At 37.5% G+C, this 24,993-nt stretch overlaps 1 protein-coding gene across 1 annotated transcript in view; it reads left to right on the top strand.

Annotated features, from left to right (window-relative positions):
* NALCN (sodium leak channel, non-selective) overlaps window positions 1-24,993 on the top strand; it is a 326,977-nt gene that overhangs the window by 213,384 nt on the left and 88,600 nt on the right. Inside the window, exons 15-16 of the mRNA XM_077155855.1 lie at window positions 19,819-19,955; window positions 21,380-21,518. Coding sequence (XP_077011970.1) covers window positions 19,819-19,955; window positions 21,380-21,518 — 276 coding nt within the window. The remainder of the gene's footprint in view (window positions 1-19,818; window positions 19,956-21,379; window positions 21,519-24,993) is intronic.

Raw genomic sequence — 24,993 nt, 5'->3', positions numbered from 1 at the left:
GAAATGAGAAGCATACCTTCATGCTATTTTGTTTGGTGTTATCCCTCTTTCTCTGTTGTTTTGCATAAAATATGTTGATTAACATGAATTTTCATAGTGCATCTAATAAGACCTTTTTACAAAGTATGAAAAATTTAACAACTCTACAATCTACCACAAACATACTCAGGATTGATACTTAGAAAATGCATAATTGTTGCCTATAAAGGAATTACTTGAGGGAACAGGGCACCCCTGAGATTCAAGGTACCAATGTGTAGATTCCAGTCCAAAGTATCTAATAGTGGGTATCTTTCAAAGCTCTTATCTCATACTTAAGCTGAGATTAGCTTTTCTTAAATTTTAGAAATAAACTAGATGGGAGGAGGCTGTCCACTGTAAGGTGCTCATATTGATCAGAAAAAAAGTTGTAAGTTCTTGCATTGGGATACTGTTACCTTTTTTTCTAATCACTATCTATAAGTTTTCTCAGTGAAAATATTTACCCTTATTTTTACATGTGTTATCGTATAGTGGATATTAGCATAGAATGGACCAAGACAAAGAAGCATGCAGTCAACAGGACACTTTTCTTCACTGCAGCTTAGCTTGAGCAGAGTGGCAGAGACCCCTGCCCAAAAATATGTATTTGTTCAGTTAACAAACTTTTAACAGCAACATACTTTGTGCCAGACATATATACAAAGATGTACAAGTAATAAATAGTCCCGTTAGACATTCACAGCTAGCTTGGTAAGAGAGAAACAGAGTAAATAATTCTAAGGTGTTAAGGGGGCAGTGAAAGTGGACAGAGGGTATCATGAGAACACACCAGAGAGGCCCTGAGATGTAGAAAGCAGCGTTTTCCTGGAGGTTTCTCTACTTCAGCATGATCAGACATTATTAGGTGGAAAAGAAAAGAGATGCACATTTCAGACAAAGGGGAAGAGCTATGCAGAAAGATGAGAAACCTTCTGAAAGGAGAGAGTGAGTCAGTGCAGGAATGAGAGGTTACAAGCAATTCAGTGACACTGGAGCACAAAGTTTCAGGTCCAAAGTGGCAAAGGCATTTATTGTAACATATTTTGCATGTGTATCTCCTATTTCTATGAAATTTCCCTTTATTGTTATTAAATTAATTTATTCTTGTGAATTGTCAACTTGTAAACTTTCCAAGTCTATAAGCTCCTTGAGGTAGGAACCATGTCTTAGGCTTTTTTATATCCCTGAATCACACTGGACATTAGAGCAGAAACAGAGCTGAGAAGTCATTTCTTCCAACCCCTTAATGTGAAGGGACACATAGACACAAAGGCCCAAAACATGGAGTGTCTTAGCAAATGTTATGTTGATATTTCTGTCACAGCCCAGCATGGAAACCAGGTTTTCTAGGTCCCTCAGTATTTTATCCTCTACGTAACAGTCTTTTGGAACAATAAAATACATTCTGCCATTTATGAGAAATGAGACTTACTTTGAACAATGAATCACCCCAAAACAAAGATTTTTCAGTATGAAAAAGTAAAATGTCCCTTAGACATTTTCAGCACCTATTTGCAGGTGAAAAATGTTCTCTCTTTAACATTAAAGAGAAAATTTGTCTCTAAAATTAAGATTAAAAATTTACAAAAGGAAATAGGAGGAATAGTTACATTTTGAATGTTTAAGTATAAACTAGCAATTATTTTAAAGCATTTGGTTCATAAACATGGAAGTAAACGGATGTGTTAGCTTTCCATAAACACATTTTAATTGTTCTCACTTTAAAAAGTCAAGAAAGGAGTAGATGTCATCAGAGCCTATAATTCAAGAAAATAGGAACTGACTACTTTCTGTGAAACTGGATCAAGGATTGATATAATTATGGACTAATCCCATAAAAATAGTGACAGTTAATCAAGAACTTGTACTTTAATCAATGTCTACTATAATCTTTTTACGTATGAACTCTCAGCTTCTACTACCATGATCCACAAAGCTCAAGAAAATGCAGAAGGAGAGCAAATTTAAACCTGGGTTTGTATTGATTTTAAAATGAGGCAATTTATTTTTTCATGTGACTAATAATCTCAATAATATGAAATTGTTAAGGGCTGGTATTATATCGCCTATTTGGCTTTGAGCCAGTTATACCAACTAATAACACTCATCTTTCAGACACAGACTCTAACGAAATAAAAAAGGAAAATAGAGCACAGAACACAGTTCTTACCAAATTTCTCATGAGGCTACCAAATATCCTCAAGTTTCTCCAAAGCTTTCCTTAAGGATATCTGTCTATTCATTCTAATTGAGCAACAACACAAAGTAAAATCTAATGGCCCGGATAAAGTTGTTTCGTTACCATTTGAATTTTTGCCTTAAAAATAGAGTAGGAATTAAAGAGAACCTCGGCATTCTGAAAAGGAGAACATTTTTTGAAAGATTCAAATGACTCAAAATCAAGACATATTCTAGAGCTACAGAAAACAAATCAGCAAAAGGATAGGTACATAGGTGAATGGAAAAGAATAGAGAGCCCAGAAATAAACCCACACACCGTCAACTGATTTTTGACAAAGATGCAAAGGCAATTTAATTCAACAAGTGCTGCTAAAATAATTAGACATCCATATGCCAAAGAACTGAAGTTTGCTATACTCACATCTCATATAAAAATTAACTCAAAATAGATAATAGACTGAATGTAGAACTATAACATTTCTGGAATAAAATATAGGAGAAAATCTGTGGATCCTGGATTTTGCAAAGAGAATTTTAGATGTCGCTCTAAAAGTATGATCCAGAAAATTAAAAATTGATAAACTGGACTTCTACAAAATTTAAAACTCTTGCTCTGTATAAGACCTCTGTATAAGAATAGAAATAAAAGCCATAGACTGGAAGAAAATATTTACAAACTACATATCTGATAATAAGCTTGTATTGAAAAATATAAAGAACTCTTAAAAATGCAACAATAAGGAAACAAACATCCCAATTTTTAAGATAAGATAAAGATCTGAGCAGACACTTCCCCAAAGAAGATATACAGATGGCAAATAAACATATGAGAAGATGCTCGATATCTTTAATTACTAGACAGATAAAGATTAAAAGTACAGTGAAATACCTCTACATGTTAATTAGCATGGCTGAAATTTATACCAAAAACTGACAATTCCAAGTGCTGACAAGGATTCAGAGAACAGGAGTCCCACATTGCTGGTGAGAATAAAAAGTGATATAGCCACTCTGCAAAATCGTTTGGCAATTTCTACAAAATTAGGCATGCAGTTACTATCCACTGAATACTGTAAGATTAAAATAAAAAAGAACTACCTGCAAACACTGTACTCTAACATTTGTTTTTTTCTAGCAGTATGGGTTAACAATTCTGACACATTTTTTATGTATACTAATGTTAACAAGTAAGGAAACTTATTGTAGATAATGAAAGCCAGATTTCTCACTGTTAGAGAAAGGAGATACAAATAAGCACAGGGAAGGTGCAGAATGAACCCTGGGGAGCGAGACTGAAGTAGGATATATCAATATGAACTCAGTTTTTTATAAAATGAAGAGAAAGTGACAGAGAGAGAGAGAGAAACAGAACTAACTAAATATGGGTACTTTTATGAGCATGAGTTAGTATACATACATATGTTACTAGCTCTCTCTGCTGGAGGAGCCTACAAGCTGGAACATACCAGTAACATCGAGCAAACCTAATGCTCAAGTTGGAACAATTTGAGCAATAAAATAAGTAACAATAGTATTATATTATACTATATATTTTATATGTGTATTTATCATAACCCCAATAAAATCAAATGTATAGTCACAAATCCATACTTACATAAATAAATGATTGGATAAATAAATGGAAGACAAGGGACAACTCTTCCTCACAGAGTAATTCCAAATTATAGACATAAAAGGCATGAGGAAAATAGAGACTTACCATGAGAACACTGCAATCATATTTACTACTCATAGAATGTACAGATGAATGCTAAAATTAATGGGTAAAACTTAAAGAAGAAATGGGATATTTTCATGACCTCAAAGTACCATGCACACACATGTGTACACACACACACACACACACACAAATTTTATTATTTTGGTGGTTTTAGCAAATGTCCACAAGTTTTGTAAATGCCTAGCTCCAGATGATGGAGCTTAATTCTTCCATCATTCAGTATGTGTATTGGCATTAGTGATTCACTCCCAACTAATAGTGTTTGAAATGGGAAAAACTTCAACTTTATTGTGAAATAACCTGGCAGACACTTCATTAACCGAGTAATCAAGGTTAAGACTATCAATAATAAGGCATATTGGCATCATGTGCTCCCTGATGTAATGAGAAGAGGACAGCATCTCCATCATATCCTTCTGAAAAATGCATAACCTCAGCCTAATCATGAGCAAACTACCGGCAACCCCACATAGAAGGACATTCTGCAAAATTCCTCGCCAGTGCTCCTCAAAACTGTCAAGGTCATCAAAAACAAGGGAAATCTAAAAAATTGTAACAGCCAAGAGTTGCCTACGAAGACATGACAATGAAATGCAACAGTCTCCTGGATGAGATCCTGGAAAAGGAAAAGGACATTATTGCAAAACACTGGGGGACTCCAAATAAGTTCTGTACTTTAGTTAAAAGTCTTGGGCCAACTTTAATTTCTTAGGTTTGATAAGTGTTCTGGTTATATAAGATGCTAACATAAGAAAAACAGGGTCAAGAACAACAAGAACTCTCTGTACTCTCTTTGTAACTCTTATGTAGGTCTAAAATTATTTCAAAATAGAACAGTTTTTTAAGAGAAAGAGGATAAAAATTTTCTAAGATAAACTCTAATGATGCAACTTATAAATCAGTTACTGAGTTGCCCTACCGAAAGACACCTTCTTACGTGAGGTTTTAGGCCATAAATATCTTGCATACAATTTATATTTAGTGATGCATTTGTGATCCTATAAAGTTGGGGCACACTGTGTCAGGAACCGAGCATTTTTTATGATTTTGTTTTTAATAGAAAGTCCAATGTGACTTATCAGTTTTCTCCTCATTTTTATAACACTCATCTGAAATTGGAAGAATTTCCTATACTGGTTAATATAGTTGATTCCATGTTGTAAAGAATCTAAGAAATCATAATGATGAGAAATAACACAGATAATCCTACTTCAGCTTGTTTACAGGAAACAGTGGATGTCATCTTGTCCTCTTTCTTCTTTGTCTCATCACCACTGCATTATTGCTACCTTGCATGTATAAATGGACAGGTGAGGCCATGGGACCACAAAGTTTTTTGCCTTTGATTAAAAATTTGTAACTTAGCAGGGAAAAGATGCCCATAATTAGAAAGTTATAGTAAAAGTTCTATGTGCTAGCTTGAGGGCAAAGCACAAAAGAAGAGACGCCTAATTTAAGCTCTAACGCCTAACTTAAGGCAGGTCAGAAAAGTAGGAGAAAAGTCCCATACTAAGGGAATAGCAGGAGCAAAATTGCACAAGTAAAAATATATCTATTGCTTGAGAGTATTGTTTTAATAAGGCAATGTAAGCTCAAGTTCTAGATTCAGAAAGATGTGTTCAAAGCTCATTTCTGCCACTTCTAGCTGGATGACCTGAAGCCACTGCATTAAAGTCCTTGGGTCTCAGTTTCCTTGCCTATAGCACAGTATAATATGGCATTAATTATGATACCTACATTGGGAGGCATGTATTTTGAGGATTAAATAATGTTATGAATGCACAGAGGTTGGCATGGTATATAGCACACATAATTACTACTAGTATTCTTCTACTGATACTATTAGCTGTTGTTTTCATGAAAAATCTTCCTAGAGGAGTGATTTTTTTTGGAGAATGTGTGGGAGGGAGACAAAAATTCAATAGGCAATGGAGGATACTTAATGTTGTGATAAGATTAGAATTTATTCTATATATGACTGATCATCCTTGACTTCACCTTAGGACCAGAAGAACATGATGGTATCTATCTTTTAGGTGTGCTGAAAGATGTATTTAAAGAGGCAAGACTGAGATGGAACCAGTCAGGAAGACTTAAAAAGGTGCAGTGAGGTAACACCTGGATGGCCAGTTGACCGCTGGAGTCAGCAACCTAGGAAATATTGGTGCCCCAGGCAAGAGCAGTTCCAATAAAGTGGTGGGGAGAGAACTGAGATTGGAGAAGGGAAAAGGACGAGTGAGAAGTGAGTGTAGACAAGTATTGTAGATGACGAGTGTAGACAACTCTTTAAAGAATCCGTTTGCAAAGGACATGACCACACACCCATTACAATAACCAAAATCCAAAACACAACAATTCCAAATACTGACGGGGTTGTAGAGCAACAGAAACTCTCATTCATTGCTGGTGGGAACGAAAAATGGTACAACCGCCTTGGAAGACATTGGCAGTTTCTTATAAATATAGGTTTATCATATGATCCAGCAATTGAACTCCTAGGTATTCACCCAAAGGAGCTGAAAAATTATGTCCACACAAATAGCTGCGCATGAATGCTTATAGCAACTTTACTTATAATTGCTCCAAATTGGAAGCAACCAAGATGGCCTTAAATAGGTGAATGGATAAACAAACTGTGGCACAATCCATATAATGGAATACTATTCAGATATAAAAATAAATGAGCCATGAAACGGCAGGGAGGAACCTTAAATACATGTTTCTAAGTGAAAGAAGTCAGCGTGAAAATGCTGCATACTGTATGATCCCAACTGTATGAACATTGCAGAAAAGGTGAAACTATAGAGATAGTAGAAAGATCAATGGTTATCATCATTTGGGGGCAGGTAGAGGGAAGGAATGAATAGGTAGGGCATAGGGCATTTTTAAAGCAGTGAAACTCTTCTATATGATATGGTTATGGTGGATATAAGACATTATGCATTTGTCAAAACCTGTAGAACTGTGTACACATAGAACGATCCCTAATATAAGCCATGGACTTTAGTTACTAATGATGTATCAGTACTGGTTCATCAGTTGTAGCAAATGCACCACACTAATGTAAGATATTAATAATAGAAGATACTATGTTTGCATTGGGGGCAAGGGTGCAATGGGGAGGGGAAACTCTCTGTACTTTCCATGCAATTTTTCTGTAAATTTAAAACCATTCTAAAATTAAAGTTTTTTTTAAGTGAATGAGAATAGGGGAGAGCAGAAGAAATATTTAACCCTCTCTATTTATGTTTTTATTTTATAATCAAAAGTCTTGAGAAAATCAATCAACACAGGGAAGGGGAAAGAAATGGAGAGGTTCAAAAAGTTGAAATGGTCCCAAGCTAGGAGGAACTGAAGGAACCAAAAGCACACATGTGCCGTTATCTTCATTTATCCCCAATCATTAGAGAAAATTATTTTCATGTAAAGCTAGCAGTTACCATGTCTTAAGAATAGCTTTCGTTTTCATAGCACATATCCTGTGAGTAATCCAAATCACAATCAATTTGCTACCTCACTTATATATCTGGCGTTTATATACAGGAATGAAAATTTTCATTTTTCATTTGAGCGCACGGACATCCAAAGGAATTATAAAACTGAGCAAAAATGTATATTAATATATTCTTCCCTTTTCACTGTTTTTATTTTGACTGTGCTGTTCCTATGTTTTCTAAACCAAGAAAGAGAGGACATTGTGTGAGCACACCCTATATTTATAATCTGAATTCCCTGTGGCATGGGTTTTTTCCCTATTACTTATTGACTATTCATCTCATTAACAAGAACCAAGTATCTAGTTTACATGGAACACCAATATAATTTTGCCTGAAGTGAAGCAAAAACTGCATTTTTTATCATAATGAACATCTTTCTGTGACTCAGTAAATTCCCTAATGGAAACAGTTGTGTCTCAGTTGAATAACACAAGAGAGATATGATGTAAAATAGAGGTGTTTGGAGCCCAGAAGAGAAATCCTACAAAGTAGGCTGGATTCATTATCACTGCCTCTAAGAAATCATTAGCTCCATTAATGGGATTTTAGGGAACAATAATGTAAGGAACATGTCTTCATTCAATATAATTAGGTATTCTAGTTTTTTGGTAGGTTTTCCCCCACTACTGAGCTATTTGAGCTGGCTTAGCCTTGATGCAAATATTATTTTCATTGTTGTATAAAGTAACCTTCTGAAGGACATTGAAAGCTTGTAAAATCTTAGGTTCTGCATTGAAAGTAAACATTTCATGTTCATCTCAGGGATGTCATAAGCTGTTGGGAATGCAACCACTCTTTAAGTGCTCTGCTGAGTTCCCAAACTGGGAAGCACCGAAGTGTACATTAGTCCCCAGTACATCAGCTTCTCCCAGCACATTGCTTCTCACCCCATTTACTTAGTGGCTAGGCTGGAAGGAGTGACATATTGAAGTTTATCGAGAGATGTAAATGTACATGTAGAAAGGAAAAAACACATATAATTTGTCAGCTGATGTTTGAAATTATTTTAAATGTGTTCGAGGCACCAGCTTTCATGGCACATAAGCTAACAAGAAATTAGCCCTTCAATTTACATTGGTGGTTTGAGTTGATGTGCTTAAGTAGTTAAAACCCCAGTTTGACCTGAAAGTTCTGGCTTTATTTAAAAATTTTTGTAAAAGGCGGGGAATCAGTGACAAAAGAACTTTTTAAATTAGAAGAAATATTTCTAAAATAACACAGTATTTCTGTCTGATATGCAATCATACAGACTGGCTGCCTTTTGCCCTTGGAAACTTTATTGGCTTTAACGAACTAGTGAGGGATGTTCTTTATATTTACATCAAGGTTTTATAGTGATATGGTAATAGTAATAAAAACCAACATGTTTGATTATTGTTCCAGATGCGCCATCTGTTTAACCCAGAAGCCATGGTTGCAACACACATTCAAAATGGCAAGAGAAACTTCCTTAAGAAATAATATTTAATACTTTAGGAAGAGTCTGTATTCTGAATTACTGTGTCATATGTAGATCCAAAAGAGCGGTAAAACATTGTTCAAAGAAGCAGAGAATATTCGAGCTTTGATTTATTTATATAATAATGAGAAGGAGGTCCTTTCTCCAAAATGAACATAATATGGTCATTTGCCATATATTTACCCATCAAAAATATTCTTCAGTTACACTAACCCACTAACCCAAAGATACAGATCTTTGTGCATTCTTCAAACTAGCACTGGACTGGATTTTAAAATTAGAATATTTTCCAAGTCCGAATCTTGTTTACCTTGTTTCCTTTTAGAAAATCACACACACACAAAATTGCAAACATTTGTATTTAATATAATCCTTCAATTCAATTATTTGTGGCCGCGTTCAGAAAGGAGCTGAAACCGAGTAATGTTTGAATATTTTAACAGAAGAAAGCACAGACTGAAATATGGAAGATTTGAGCGATGAGGCAGAACAGGGATGTGTCATGCACAGCAATTACACCCAAACTCTCTTGAGAAGCACAAGTGAAGCAAAAGGCTTTCAGCCGCCCAATGTGTAATGATATCTCGGCGAGACAGATGCTGAGCCATAGAACAGCACTGAGCTTAGACGATTTATTTTTTTTTTAAAGCTCGAGGTTTGGGTTTTTTTCTTTGACTCTGATTCTTTTTTGCAAATATGCTTTTTACCATGCGGTAGTCCATTACAAAGCTATCATCTCATCTCTCCGTGGCAGTGAGGCTTCGTGCTCAGTTGAAGCCATTATAGACCCCTCTCCCTTTGCACTGTTCTTTACATTCTGTTTTTCAGTATAGAGAATAAAACTTGGGGTTCTCTGCCCTATGTTCCTTCCCTTCGGGGATAAAAATCTTTGAGATATGTTTTTAAATGTGTGTATTTATCATTACAATTTCTTTATAATATATCTCTTATGTCAGTAGGTCTGCTTTTGTGGGATAGTATAATGATCTTAAATTGATAACTAGTTCTTATAATTTATAGTATTGACTCATTTATATTAAAGTAGCTTTGAACTTTAAAAATCTGTGCTTAATTGCAAGGAGAAAGAATTTGGATAGAAGGTAGAATACCATTTTATCACATTTTTTAAAAACTTCATAGTGTTTTCAAACTACCATGAAAACTGTCTATGTATCCTAGTTGCCTTATCCCCACCTCTACTCAACCCACCCCCTGCATACTCTTTAATCCCATCTTACTCTTTCTTTTTTCTGTTTTTGAATCTTGGTCTGGATCATGGATGGGGGAAGGAGAAATGGTCAAGGTTGTGGTGATAATAATGGTGGAGTAAGAATTTGATGGTTTTGCTCAATTGCGTCATCTGCCTTTTTTATTTTAAACTTTTTACATATGGAAGTGGTAGTTTGCTAAATTTGTACAAACTGAACACGACCAGCATCCAGATCAAGAAATATTGACTGTACCCAGATGTCCCTCTGCATTCTCTCTTCCAATCTTTATCTGCCACCCCCACTCCCAGAAAACCAAACTCCTGACACTTAGCAACATAGATACGTTTTGCCTGTTTTTAACTTTATATAAGTGGAATCATTCAGTACACACTCTTCTGCGTCTGGCTTCTTTCACCCAACAGAATGCTGTGACATTCACCCAAAAACTTATGTTGGCTTGCAGTTCATTCCTGCAAATGTGTAAACGAACCACATTTTATTTGTCCATTCAGTGGCTGAGGGGCAGTTTGACTGCCCTTACTTTGGGACTCAGTGCTGCGATGAACACACCAGGAGATGGCTGTGGTGCACAGGTGCTCACACTTCTCTTAGGTACAGTTGATGCTGCTAAACTGTTGTATTAGTTAGGGTTCTCTAGAGAAACAGAATCAACAGGGAACACTTGCAAATATAAAATTTATGAAAGTGTCTCACGTGACCGTAGGAATGCAGAGTCCAAAATCCACAGGGCAGGCTGCGAAGCCGATGACTCCAATGGATGGCCTGGATGAACTCCACAGGAGAGGCTCACCAGCCAAAGCAGGAATGCAACCTGTCTCCTCTGAGTCCTCCTTAAAAGGCTTCCCATGATTGGATTTAGCATCACTAATTGCAGAAGACACTCCCCTTTGGCTGATTACAAATGGAATCAGCTGTGGATGTAGCTGACCTGATCATGACCTAATCCTATGAAATGTCCTCATTGCAACAGACAGGCCAGCGCTTGCCCAATCAGATGAACAGGTACCACAACTTGGCCAAGTTGACACGTGTCCCTAACCATGACAGTCCACCCCTTGTCAACTTGGCACCTATACATATATATCACCTTAGACCATACTTAATTTCCAAATGAAAACAAATAAGCACACATTTTTTCTTTTACCTGACAATACTCAACTGTCCTGCATATAACTGGAAACACATTAAATCTCTCCAGAATAGCGTGCAAATCCTTGGGCAACATTCATTCTTAAACTTGATATCTTACAACTTAAATAGTATAACACAAAACAGCATTACAGTCCTCGTTTCTGTAACTGATCACGTGGTCGAAGTTCATATTTATCACTACCTTCTTCCACTACCCATTCCATGTTCCCTTTCCCCTCAGCAAGCACTTCAGCTGGCCGTGGTTCTTTGCCTGGTGGGGTGACCCAAACCTTCATTCCTGAAGTCTCAGAGCCATTAGTGGTCCTGCCTGGATTGTGTTGTTGCAGTTTTCCATTGATTTTAATCACAGGGCATGGTAGTACTAATAGACGCCCCAGGGGATCTCCTATATTCCAAGAAAACTCTTCTTTACCTCCATTATGTAGTTGCAGTCCTACTTCGTTCTGATAGTCAGGGTCAATTACCCCAGACAATAATGTAATCCCCTTCTTGGTGGCCCATGGTTAAGCATTCAGTCTCTACTAAGGCCCAATAGCAGGCCAAAAGCTGTTTCTCAAAAGGAGAGTAGTTATCTGCAGCAGATGGAAAGGCTTTGCTCCAAAATCCTAAGGGTCTGCATTGTGATTCTCCTATAGGGGCCTGCCAAAGGCTCCAGACAGCATCTCTATTTGCCACTGACACTTCCAGCACCATTGGATCTGCTGGATCATATGGCCCAAGTGGCAGAGCAGCTTGCACAGCAGCCTGGACCTGTCGCAGAGCCTCCTCTTGTTTAGGTCCCCACTCAAAATTAGCAGCTTTTCTGGTCACTCGATAAATGGGCCGGAGTAGCACACCCAAATGAGGAATATGTTGTCGCCAAAATCCAAAAAGACCAACTAGGCATTGTGCCTCTTTTTTGGATGTGGGAGGGGCCAGATGCAGCAATTTATCCTTCACCTTAGAAGGGATATCTCGACATGCCCCACACCACTGGACACCTAAAAATTTTACTGAAGTGGAAGGCCCCTGTATTTTTGTTGGATTTATCTCCCATCCTCTGACACGCAAATGCCTTACCAGTAAATCTAGAGTAGTTGCTACTTCTTGCTCACTAGGTCCAATCAACATGATATCATCAATATAATGGACCAGTGTGATGTCTTGTGGGAGGGAGAAACGATCAAGGTCTCTGCGAACAAGATTATGACATAGGGCTGGAGAGTTGATGTACCCCTGAGGTAGGACAGTGAAAGTATATTGCTGACCTTGCCAGCTGAAAGCAAACTGTTTCTGGTGGTCCTTACTAATAGCTATTGAGAAAAAAGCATTTGCCAGATCAATAACTGCATATCAGGTACCAGGGGATGTATTGATTTGCTCAAGCAATGATACTACATCTGGAACAGCAGCTGCAATTGGAGTTACCACCTGGTTGAGTTTATGATAATCCACTGTCATTCTCCAAGACCCATCTGTTTTCTGCACAGGTCAAATAGGAGAGTTGAATGGGGATGTGGTGGGAATCACCACCCCTGCATCTTTCAAGTCCTTAAGAGTGGCAGTAATCTCTACAATCCCTCCAGGAATATGGTATTGCTTTTGATTTACTATTTTGCTTGGTAGGGGCAGTTCTAGTGGCTTCCACTTGGCCTTTCCCACCATAATAGCCCTCACTGCACGAGTTAGAGAACCAACGTGGGGATTCTGCCAGTTGCTCAGTATGTCTATGCCAATTATACATTCCGGAACTGGGGAAATAACTACAGGATGGGTCCGGGGGCCCACTGGACCCACTGTGAGACGGACCTGAGCTAAAACTCCATTGATCACCTGGCCTCCATAAGCCCCCACTCTGACTGGTGGTCCAGAGTGACGTTTTGGGTCCCCTGGAATTAATGTCACTTCTGAACCAGTGTCTAATAATCCCCGAAATATCTGATCATTTCCTTTTCCCCAATGCACAGTTACCCTGGTAAAAGGCCGTCGGTCTCCTTGGGGAAGACTTAGAGGAAGGTTAACAGTATAAATTTGTGGCAGTGTAACAGGTTTCTACCCCATAGGGACCTGGCCTCCCCTTCATTCAAGGGGCTCAGGGTCTGTAAACTGTTTCAAGTCTGGAAATTGGTTAAGGGGCCGTGACTCTGTGTTTTTGTAATTCAGGTTAGACTTCTGTTCCCTTGACCTAGAACTCTTTTGTTTATACAGTTCCAACAAGAATTTAGTAGACTGCCCTTCTATTGTATTTCTAGGCACCCCATGATTTACTAGCCAATGCCACAAATCTCTGCGTGTCATATAATTTTGATGCCTCCTTTGAGTTTGTTGTCTATTATAATACCCACGTCTACCCTGTCTTTGGTGATTAAGTGCTGCCACCTGGCTTCTGCCAACTCGGGATCCTGTCATCCCCATTGTGTTTAAGGATTCCAGCTCAGTGACAGCAGTTCCTACAGTAATATCTGACCTACAGAGAAGTGCAACCACAGAGCTCTTGAGGGATGATGGTGCTAGTCTCACAAATTTATTTCTCACTGTTCTGGTAAAAGGTGCATCCTCTGGACATTCCTGGGGTGTAAGAGCAGGCTTTGCATGATAAATCCACTCTAATATCCCAATCTCTCTAAGCCTCTGGATCCCCTCATCTACATTATGCCAGGGCAGTTCTGGCATTTCAACCTCAGGTAATGTTGGCCACCTTTTGATCCATGTTTCAACCAACCACCCAAACAAGCTGTTAACACCTTTTCTAACTGCTCTAGCTATAACATTGAATGCAGAATCTCTGCTTAGTGGGCCCATATCAATAAATTCAGCCTGATCCAGCCTTATATTCCTTCCACCATTATCCCACACTCTTAAAATCCATTGCCACACATATTCCCCTGATTTCTGTCTATATAAATTGGAAAACTCACACAGTTCTTTTGGAGTATAACGTACCTCCTCATGTGTGATACTTTGTACCTCACCTTTAGGGGCCTGTTGGGACTTTAGTCTAGTTATAGGTCTAGAAGAAATGAGGGGTGGTGGGGGTGGGTCATGAAAAGAATTAGAAATATCTTCCAAGCCATTTGCTTCAGGGCTTTCATTTGCAGTTTCATCTGGTGAAACAGGATTAATAACTCTAGGGCTAATCCCTTCAGGAGGAGGTTGGGTGGCCAATTCCTCAAGGCAGGCAGGAGGTGGGGCGGCTATGTCCTCAGGGCAGACTATTACAGGGTTATCTAAAGAAGGCTCAGCATGGTCTAGGGTTTCAACCTCACCCCCAACATCATTATCAATCCATATGTCACCATCCCATTTTTCAGGGTCCCACTCCTTTCCAATCAATGCCCTCACTTTAACGGCAGACGCCATGCAAGACTGAGATTTCAGTTTACGTTGTAAAGTTGCTACTCTAACAATAAGATTCTGAGTCTGATTTTCAGAGATCTCAAGTCTACGGCTACAGGAAATAAAATTTTCCTTCAGGATACTCATAGAAACCTCTACATCTTTCAGACGGCACTTAAGCTTCTTGTTTGAAGCCTTAAGCCCATCCCTTTCACCCTTTAATGTAGACAGTGTATCTAACAACAACCAACCAACATCTCTATAACTCTTATTTCTACAAAACTCTGTAAAAGTGTCAAAAACATTATCCCCCAGAGTCTGGCTTTGTACAAGCGAAGCATTAGGAGAATCGAATGATGATATTTTGACTATCTCCTTTGCCAACTCAGTCCATGGATTGGGAGTGTCATTCTTATTACGGGAATCAGAGTCCTTAGTGTCTCTGAGCCCAGTCAGAGTAGAAAACCATTCATAAAAACCCATTTTTAAGATTCTGCTCCTTAAGAACCACTCCTGGTACCAAGATGTATTAGTTAGGGTTCTCTAGAGAAACAGAATCAACAGGGAACACTTGCAAATATAAAATTTATGAAAGTGTCTCACGTGACCGTAGGAATGCAGAGTCCAAAATCCACAGGGCAGGCTGCGAAGCCGATGACTCCAATGGATGGCCTGGATGAACTCCACAGGAGAGGCTCACCAGCCAAAGCAGGAATGCAACCTGTCTCCTCTGAGTCCTCCTTAAAAGGCTTCCCATGATTGGATTTAGCATCACTAATTGCAGAAGACACTCCCCTTTGGCTGATTACAAATGGAATCAGCTGTGGATGTAGCTGACCTGATCATGACCTAATCCTATGAAATGTCCTCATTGCAACAGACAGGCCGCTTGCCCAATCAGATGAACAGGTATCACAACTTGGCCAAGTTGACACCTGTCCCTAACCATGACAACTGTCAACAGCAGAAAAGAGCTCTTCAGAAAGGAGTCCTTCCTCCTCACAGTGCATTCAGTTCAGCGCCTCCGCAGCAAGAGCTGACACACCAACCGATCAAGCTATCTTTTCCCTTTCCATTTTAACTGGCACTTTTGCACAATGACTGATAGTAAAAAAGAAGATTTTCAAGATCCTGAGGAAACTTCTTAGTCATCAAAAATAGCTTCTCATTTGCTTTATAGTTTTACTGATCAATGTTTAACTCATGCTGAATGCTAATGCATTTATTCACAAACACTTAGATTTCTACTCTTTGGCAGGTGCTATATAAGTAAATTAAAAATGAAATCTTATCCCTAAGGAGCTTACAGGACTTTGGGAAAATATTAAGCATGAGTATAAATGACTCTAATACAAATTAGAATGTAATGAGTTCCATTAAAAAACATATAGACAAGGTAGCTAATTTTTAATATAGGGAACCTACATATGCTAAATATTATACTGTAGAATATTTGATTAATTTTAATTTGCAATTTACCCAACATGTCCCTTCGCAAGATTTTATAAGTCTAAACTTATTCAGCACTTTATCAATGACAGACACCAATTCAGGTTAAATGACACTGGGGTCATATTGCACAGCATTCTGTGAGTGTAGGGAAACCTACATTCCACACCAACTATTATATGCAAGCAATAAATTGATAATGCTTATCTCTCTAGCTTTTTATACCTTTTAGTATATACGTAAAATCCTTTATCTTATTTTCCAATAATCTGCTGGGAATACATCTGCCACCTAATCAGTACAATTATTTTTTCAACAAATGTTTGTTAAGTGCCTACTTTGGGCCAAATCTTGTGCCAGGCACCGGATATGGAATATTAACTAAAATTCAATACAGTCCCTATCCTCCCAGAGTTTACAGTCTCAAAGAAAATAGATAGAGTGTTCAAGCGGTTGCACAATTGAAATTCAAACTATGGTATGTATCAGGTGGAAGCATAGGATAATGCAGATTTTTGACTGCTGTGACCGATATAAACAGCAGTATTCTATGGTACAACCTAGTATATTATGAGCTTGAAAAAGGCAGATCCTGTGGGCCAAAGAAAACTTCTCTGTAGAATTGCTACTAAAACTGAAATCTGAAGAACAGATAGGAGTGAATGAAGCAAGAAGAGAAGGAGGAATAGAGGAGCCTCCCCAACAGAAGGAACTATGTGGACAAAGGTTGTGAGTCAGAGAGCCCATGACACTTTTGAAGAACTGAAAGACGACGAGACTGGGGGCATAGTGCAGACACAGGACAGGGTGAGGCTGGATTGGGAGGGAGGAAGAGCCCAGATAGAGCCCGAAAGCCAGGATTTAAAGTGTTGTTTTAAGAACAGTGGGACTCCATTGAAAGGCTTTAAGTGAGGAAGTGAGATTACTATGATCACAGAAAGGAGAGCAGATTAGAAGGTGCCAAAAGGCAGGGGATCACATGATATTTTGACTAGGGAAGCAGTGGTGGAGATTGAGAGAAATGGGCAGGCTAAAAGGGTTTTAGGAATGAGCTTGAAATTTTCATTTTGATGAAGTACCCTGATTGATATATCATTTGCTTTCTATCTCATCAAAGACATTTAATTCTCATAAAATATGCATACCAGTCCTTGTACGTCTAGATCCCAATGTTGACTAACATAGTTTATGTAGCTATTTTGCTGCACAAGAAATTTCTTGGAATAGAGGTAGCACCTTCATTTTTTTCTTATTTCTCCCTTTGCTCCCTATTCTGAGAGCCCACAGCAGTGTTTCATATCCCATCTAGAGGAGCTATCAGATTTTATCACCATTGCCTGTTTATAGAACCATCTACTTGGTTATAATGTGTGCTTAGTAAGGGCAAGTGCTCTGTCTTATTTATTTTTATACCCCTGGAACTTAGCATTATACCTGACCTATAGGATATGACTTAAAATGACTGCATCAATGTTTAAATGAATGAGTCAATGAATGAGTAAATTAATGAATTCCTTATTTCCACTCTAACTCATCAACCTGTCTTTGGCCTTATATAATTGCCTTACTCTCTGCTCTGACTTAATAAATTAATTTTTTTTTTCTTTTTCTGTGTGTTCTACTTATATACCCTTACCATAGATAAATATTTTTCTACTGGTTTATCAATGGACTTTTGATAAGCAAGTCTTTCACTGGTTGTATATGGAGTCATTTTTCTAACTGCCTGTCTCTCTTGGAGATGTTAGCAATTTTTGCTTTGTGCCTTTGGGAGCTAATTCTTTATCATTGACATCTTCACAACTATCAAACTGTTGAGGACAGGCCATTTTGCACGCATTGCAGTGTTCAGGACTTCTGTGGGGGGGGGGGGTGAAGACCAGCAGTGGCCCCTTCCCTAAATGAGATCACCATCTAAAACAGAGAGAACCAACGGCCACCCACAAGATTAAACGGCCCAGAAACGACCATGGGAAAGATTTCTATTATTCCAAACAAAATGGTAGGAGCCACTTCTGTAGGAGAATGAAAAAAGAGGCAGGCTTTCTGAACCAGAAATCAGGACACACAACCTCACTATGATCCCACAATCAGTTGGATGGACAATTGAGTCTTCTATAATATCGAAACTTGGAGTCCCCCTTCCCCCAAAACGCAAGACTCCCATTCTCTCTGGCCAGCTTGGACATTCTTATAGGGGAGGAGGGAGGAACCCCGCCTCTTTCAGGAACACAAGCTCTCTACTTCCAATATTAATCTTCCCATCACCCAGGACAAAATTGTAACTGTAAAATGAAAACATGCCCAACAAGGGGATAATAAGCCTCTCAAAATGTTGCCTGAATTAGAGGAACTGATTGAATGGAATCAGTGTTACAAGGTGCCTTATGGCATGCCAGGACAGGAGTCAGTGTACACAAGAGAGGTGAATTCCTGTGTGTAAAGAGGCTTGAGAGAAGACAGGAGTGGAAAATGGAAGTAAGGAGGCCCTCAAGAGAATACAGCACTGCGAGGGGCCAGAAGAGAGTGTAAGAAAGCGGAGAAGGCTGATGCTTCTAGCCCAGGCTCAGCGTCACTTCAGGTGTGCGATGTGTAAGCCTCAGCTTCCCTAAACCCCAATTGTTAGAATTATAAAACCATTCTTAAAGGAATCAAGCAAGCCAGCCTGCCGGCAGTTTGCTTCCCCTTTCTCACAAGAATAATTTATGACAAATTAAATAGAAGATTTTGCTTTGTGTTCCAGTTTGTTCTTCCTGAATTGAGATTTCCTTTCTTATCTCTGCTAGAATAAATGATCAGTTTTCTTAAAATTTTATCTTTTTACAAGCATTTCCACTAAGCACGATTCTGTCATTCATATTTCATTCATGTTTCAATTTGCTTTTGTTGTTCTGATTTCTACTTTTATTGCATGTATCAGCAAAACAAAACATATCACTTAACTAGTTTAGTGATAATAAATAAATAAGCAATGAAAATAATGTGTAAGTTGATAAGCTTATATTTGGGAATGAAATAAGAAAGTTTTATTCTCATTGCTTTTCTTTTTCTGGTTTAGTTTTTGTTCTGCTTCGTTTCTGTTTGTGTTTGCGTTTGTATTTTCCCATAGCTCGAAGGGTTTTTTCTGTTTGCTTTATTAAAGAAGTTGTAGGCTTTCAGGAAAATCATGCATAGAATACAAGTTCCTTAGCATTAACACCTTGCATTATTTGGGACGTTTGTTGCAATTGAGGAGAGAAATTTTTATAATTATACTATTAGCTATAATCCATGGTTCACCTCAGGGTTTACTGTTTCTGTTGTACAGTCCTATGGATATTCTTGTATTTTAGTGATATGTATATATAATCCAAAACTTATCTTTTTAACCATATTCAAATATATTTTTCCGTTAATTATGTTCACAATATTATGTTACTATCACTGCCACCCATTACTAAAGTTTTTCCATTACCCCAAATAGAAACTCTGTACAATTTAAGCGTTAACTTCCCGTGTACTACCTGCACCCCAGTTACAGTCCTGGTAACCTATATCCTAGCTTCCATCTCCATGAATTTGCTTATTCTAATTATTTCATTTCAATGAGATCATACACTATATATCCTTTTGTGTATATGGCGTGCAAGAGACTTATACGTGGTCTTTGCTGCCATCTTCTGTTTCTTTGTATAATTACTCATTGTTTCTTTGATTCTAAAAATCTAATTTTCTATGACTATACCGTATGTCCCCCTTTTCTCTTTTCTTTTTATGTTTTTTTTTCTTTAGTTAAAGCAAAGTGAAGCAAATGCAGACACCAAAGAAAAGCTCCCTTTGCGCCTTCGAATCTTTGAAAAATTTCCAAACAGACCACAAATGGTGAAAATCTCCAAGCTTCCTTCAGATTTTACAGTTCCTAAAATCAGGTATCATAGTATTTCTTTAATTTTTTTTTTCTTTTTTTGTGGAGGGCAGTGCATGGTCCAGGAATTGAACCCGGGTCTCCCATACGGAAGGCGAGCATCCTACCACTCAACCATCTGTGTCCCCGAGTATTTCTTTAATTGGGTATCTCAAATACATTGTAAAAAATTCATCTTAAATCAAATATGACCCTTCTTTCAAACTCATGTGTGTTTTCTTCTATTTTTAATGTATTATCTGTATTTCTACTCTGTCTGCCTCTGTTTTAAAAACCATTGATTGAATAGCTACTAATTGCTCTCAGTTGATGCCTTCAGACAATATATTCAGAGAAGAGTCACAGTACAACTGCAGTAGTCTCTTCCACAGGTTACTTCCCACTGCTTCTCTCTGAAATGAGTCCCTGGGATTTGGCTCCCCAGCTTACTAGAGAAGGTATTCAATGTTACATGGATGACAGATAGGTATCAGCCTATGACTCTTAACTGTGTAAAGATAAAATGACCTTTGCGGCCCTTTTGCTTTCAAGCGGTTTGAGAAACCACCCTTGGCCAGTTTTGCTTTACTACAGCTTAGAATGCTGTGCCTGGTTACACCTTAATTTATCTTCTAACTTTTAAAAGAACCATGGCATTTTCTGCCCATACTGATCTAATTTTCTACTGAAGTTAAGAAAATGCATAAAAGATTTTTTTAAAACATCTATTTTATTATAATTAAAAGTCTTCCCCATTATAGCTTACAGATTACAAATAGAATGAAAATAAGATGAAATCTGTACTTAACTAGTTTTGAAAAGAATTTTGTATGGAATTATAAAAGTACAGAGATTTGATGTGTTACTACATTTCAAATTCAAATGGAAACATATTGGCATTTCTGATTTTAAAGAAAGAAAATTTAAATAAATACATCTTAAAATATGAAGTTATAAAAGTCATAAGTTAGATTCAGGAACAGTGGTTATTTGAAGAGATGCCGTTTGAATTCTCACCATACTTTGGAGATCGGATGAAGTTTCTTTTGAGTTGTTTTGAGTTTTTACACGTAAAATCATCTCTCAGGGATTCTTATGATGAATGGAAGATCAGCGAGAAACCAGTTCTTCCATTTCTTAGAGGAAAATAAAGTGTCTTATCATTACCACGATAGGATTTTTTAAATGCCATAAATTACTAAATAGTAATGCTTTGAAAATATTTCAGGGATTTACTTTTTTTAAATAGGAGCGCTGAAGATTCAGGAAGCTTTCCCAAGTTAAATATTTTGGTAATTAAATCACACCACTCTTTATATTATATGTCGTATTTTCTGTGATCTTTTGTCATTGCCTTATCATAGCTCAAGCAAACGCACCATTGCAAAATGCCATCTCTTGCTCCATTCCACTAATAATGCCTGACATATGTATACTTCATTTGCAAAGGGAGAGTTTTATGAAGCAGTTTATTGATCGCCAGCAACAGGACACTTGCTGCCTCTTAAGAAGCCTCCCTTCAGCCTCTTCATCGTGCGATCACTCCAAACGGTCTGCAATCGAAGACAACAAATACATTGATCAAAAAGTAAGCACCACCATCTCAAATAATCACAGCTTATTTTCTCAAGCAGATATGTTAGAGAAAAGAACCACATAACTGTGTAGAACTCTAGAATCTAATGTCTCTGGAAAATTACGAAGGAAAAAGATTTATTTGTGGAAGAAATCATTGAAACTTTCATGCTTTTCCAAAACAGTTTTAAATTTATGAATTTCAATTTTGTATTTTGAGAAGCCTGCTTTTGAGCCCAGCCACGTGGCCACTGCATGACTTTAAATTTAAAGTCGAGAGCCACCCCAGACCTCCATTTCCTCATGCAGAATGAAAGGCTTGGATCTCTAAAGCAAAATCTAGGACCAGCTATGGCCTCTCTGTGGCCTTCTAAACGTGACCACGCTTATGTCCAATTATTATATCATGGAGAATAACAAAGCAGGTTTCTCTAAAATCAGTAAAAAAAAAAAAAAAAGATATTACTCTAATTATTGAGTGCTTAGTAGCTGACTACTAAAAATTATCTCTGGGTACATTATCTTATTCTTGCTCTCATGTATCTATTTCTTTATCATATGAAAAGTAGAAAGGGAATTTTTTTCTCAGATTTCCACAGTAAAGTATCAGTAGGTAACCACATGTATATAAGGCAAATTTAATCAATATTTTTTAAAGAAACGTAAATATTTTCAACTTATCCACTTTTTAAAATAAGATATAAAACATAACACTCATTGCTTAGGTGCAATGAGTAAATATATACATAGTGATATATTTGTCAGTTTGATAGTATAATCAATATTAATTCAAGAGTGTAATTAGTTACAAAAATGAAGGACTAATGACAGAGTTTGTAAAAGAGATTGAACATTAGAGTTTGGAAAAGCACCTAACCCACTTGCAAGGATTTCACTTTGGGAAGCTGTAGTATTTTTTTAGTCTCTTAAAGTGTTACCATCCTTTGTCTATTGATTGTAATCAACTACATATTTCTTTATTATCATTAGGAAATAAAATATCAAATCTTTCATCAAGATTCTCTGTTCTCTTCCTTTTCCCTTCACCTCACAAATACTAGACTTTTAGAGTACCTATGCCTTTCTCCTCTCCTCTGGCTTTTCCCCACCTCTCCCTTCATGAAACGCTTTTGCCTCTCCACTTTATCTCTCCCCCAATTCCTAAGTTCTGTGCTGTAGTTAAAAATTGTAGTTCTAAATCACCATTGTGATACCTTTGCAGTATGTCTCTTCTTTTCCAAGAATTTCCATGTATTTATTTTCTTTTAGTAGTCTGGATGCTATTCCTTTGTCTTATAGCTTCCAAAATTGGAGATGAGAAGTCAGTTGCCAATTTTTTTTTTCATTGGAAAGTAATTAGGTTTTTGTGTGGTAGTTAGCTTTTCGGTTGGTTTGCTTTTGGGGGAAGCTTGTAAAATTTCCTATGAATTCTTGGATTTCAGAAACTTTGCCAGAATATACTTGAGTTGCCTTTTCTGTCTGCAGACTCAGATAATTTGGTCAGAGAAATTTTCATTTGTTATTTGTCCAATTACTTGTTGTGCATCTTTGCTCCCTTTTCTTCTAACTTCCCTTATAATTCCCATCTCTCTATTTTTTTGTTCTGTGCTTTGAGATATTTTTTTCCATTTGGCCATTCAGGTCACTAACTTGATCTCAACTGAGACCATCCTGAATTTTGCACCTGTGCACTCAATACTCAACCTTCCTTAAGTGCTTTTATGTATTTATTATGAAATGTGTCACCTCTCTTCTCTACCATTCTTTTTCACTCAGTAGAGTGTATGGGGCATGGATGCAAAGTTCACATATCAGTGGAAAATCAGATGGGGAGAATAACAGCTTGGTTTCAGCCAATCAGTCTGAAATTGTATTTTGTATCCTAGAAAGCAGAGTGCTTTATATTTTTAATTTATTTCAAAAGCAGACTCTGAGCCGAAGTGTGACACTTACCTGCAGTCTGGGCTGCAGTTGTGACCATCTGTCTTCAGGAAGAGGCCAAAAGCTGATGTCACTTACGCCAAAAGTGGCAAAGCCACATTTCTTTTTTAAATTGTTGGTTACAGTATCCCACTGGAAACACAAACTTGCAATCTTAGTCCATGAAAATTCATTTTCCCTCTAAAAAGAAATATGACCTTCTCACTCTCCGGAAATGCAGTGAGGAAAGAAAAAAGGACCTTGGTCTGTTTGGGAAGGGCAGGCCAAGCTATCTTCTCATGGGTTCACCAGTAGCCCTCCACAAGCAGTTGCTGTGTTGGGTCAGGTTCACAGACCCCAAAATGTCATTTCTGATCTCTATCATGGCCTTATATTTTTGTAGCTTCTTTTCATCTCCATCTTCCCATCTAACAGTTATTTTTAATTAACTAGAAGTAACATAACAATTATAGTTTTATTCTATAATCTTACTCTGGAGCCTCTATCATAATCTCCTAACATAATGAACTAGTAAGGACAATGCTTTTTGATGATAGCCAAGCCGTGTAGCACTGAAAGAGACTAGAAACGTTTGAAGACTGCGGGCAGTCTCCAATCTGTATGATCAGTTGATGCAAATACATAGTCCTTGATCTTATACAAAGAAAATAATAAATAATGGTTAGGCTTCCCATTATCGCATATAAGCCCAGGTGATCCATAATGTAGATAAGCTACAATTGGAAGACCTACTGCTTAGCCCTTAACAGTATTGATTGTCCTCCAGTTGGGAAAGGGGAATGTAGAGAACATATTTCTCTTCATCTCAGCAGCAGAGTTAGGCAGTAAGAAGACTTTATCTGTGCTGCCATCCACCCTTAAAGCTTTGACTTTGTTTTTTAGAAAAATAGACAGCAATTCCTTTTCAGTATCTACTGTTTTCATCTTCAGCTCCAATCAGTTTTCTGATGTTCCTGGTGTACTTAAAATTTTTCATACTTGTTGATTGTCATTGAGCCAGAGAAACTTGAAACAGAAAGTGTCACTTAAGTGAATATCAGTGATGATGATTTAAAGGCAGCTGAAATAGGAAACAGTTTGATATTTATATTTTTTACATGGCAAGCCTTTTTTGTTTTTATTAAGAAAACCTAAAGCCACTTAAAAACAAAAACACATAAACATATAACAAAAGCCCTGAATCATAGCATACCACTGTTAGCTCCCTTTACAAAGTATTTTTCAATGAACATTTGAAAATTTTAATGAAAACCCCAATTGCCTTTGGAAATGACAATAAGTATAAATGGGGTGCAAGACCCTCCATTCTACCTGAAAAAACTCTCCTAGCACCGTGCAATGTAAATTGAGGCTTTTTTCCTCAAAGCGTGGTTTAAAAAAAGCAAACTAGAAGCTGACTTATCACTGATTCTCACAACACAAAGGGACAACAAAATAGAACCCTTACAAGTTCCCTTAACCATTACTTTTAAAGGTTCTGACTTCTACTACACGAGAGGGAATCAGCTTTCTCTTCTCAGGGAAAAAAGTGAATCCCCAGGAATCAG

The sequence above is a fragment of the Tamandua tetradactyla genome, chromosome 4 (genome assembly GCF_023851605.1).
Source record: "Tamandua tetradactyla isolate mTamTet1 chromosome 4, mTamTet1.pri, whole genome shotgun sequence".
In the NCBI taxonomy this organism is placed as follows: domain Eukaryota; kingdom Metazoa; phylum Chordata; class Mammalia; order Pilosa; family Myrmecophagidae; genus Tamandua; species Tamandua tetradactyla.
The sequence above is the reverse complement of the archived record's forward strand: the minus strand, read 5'-3'. Positions and strand labels throughout refer to the sequence as shown.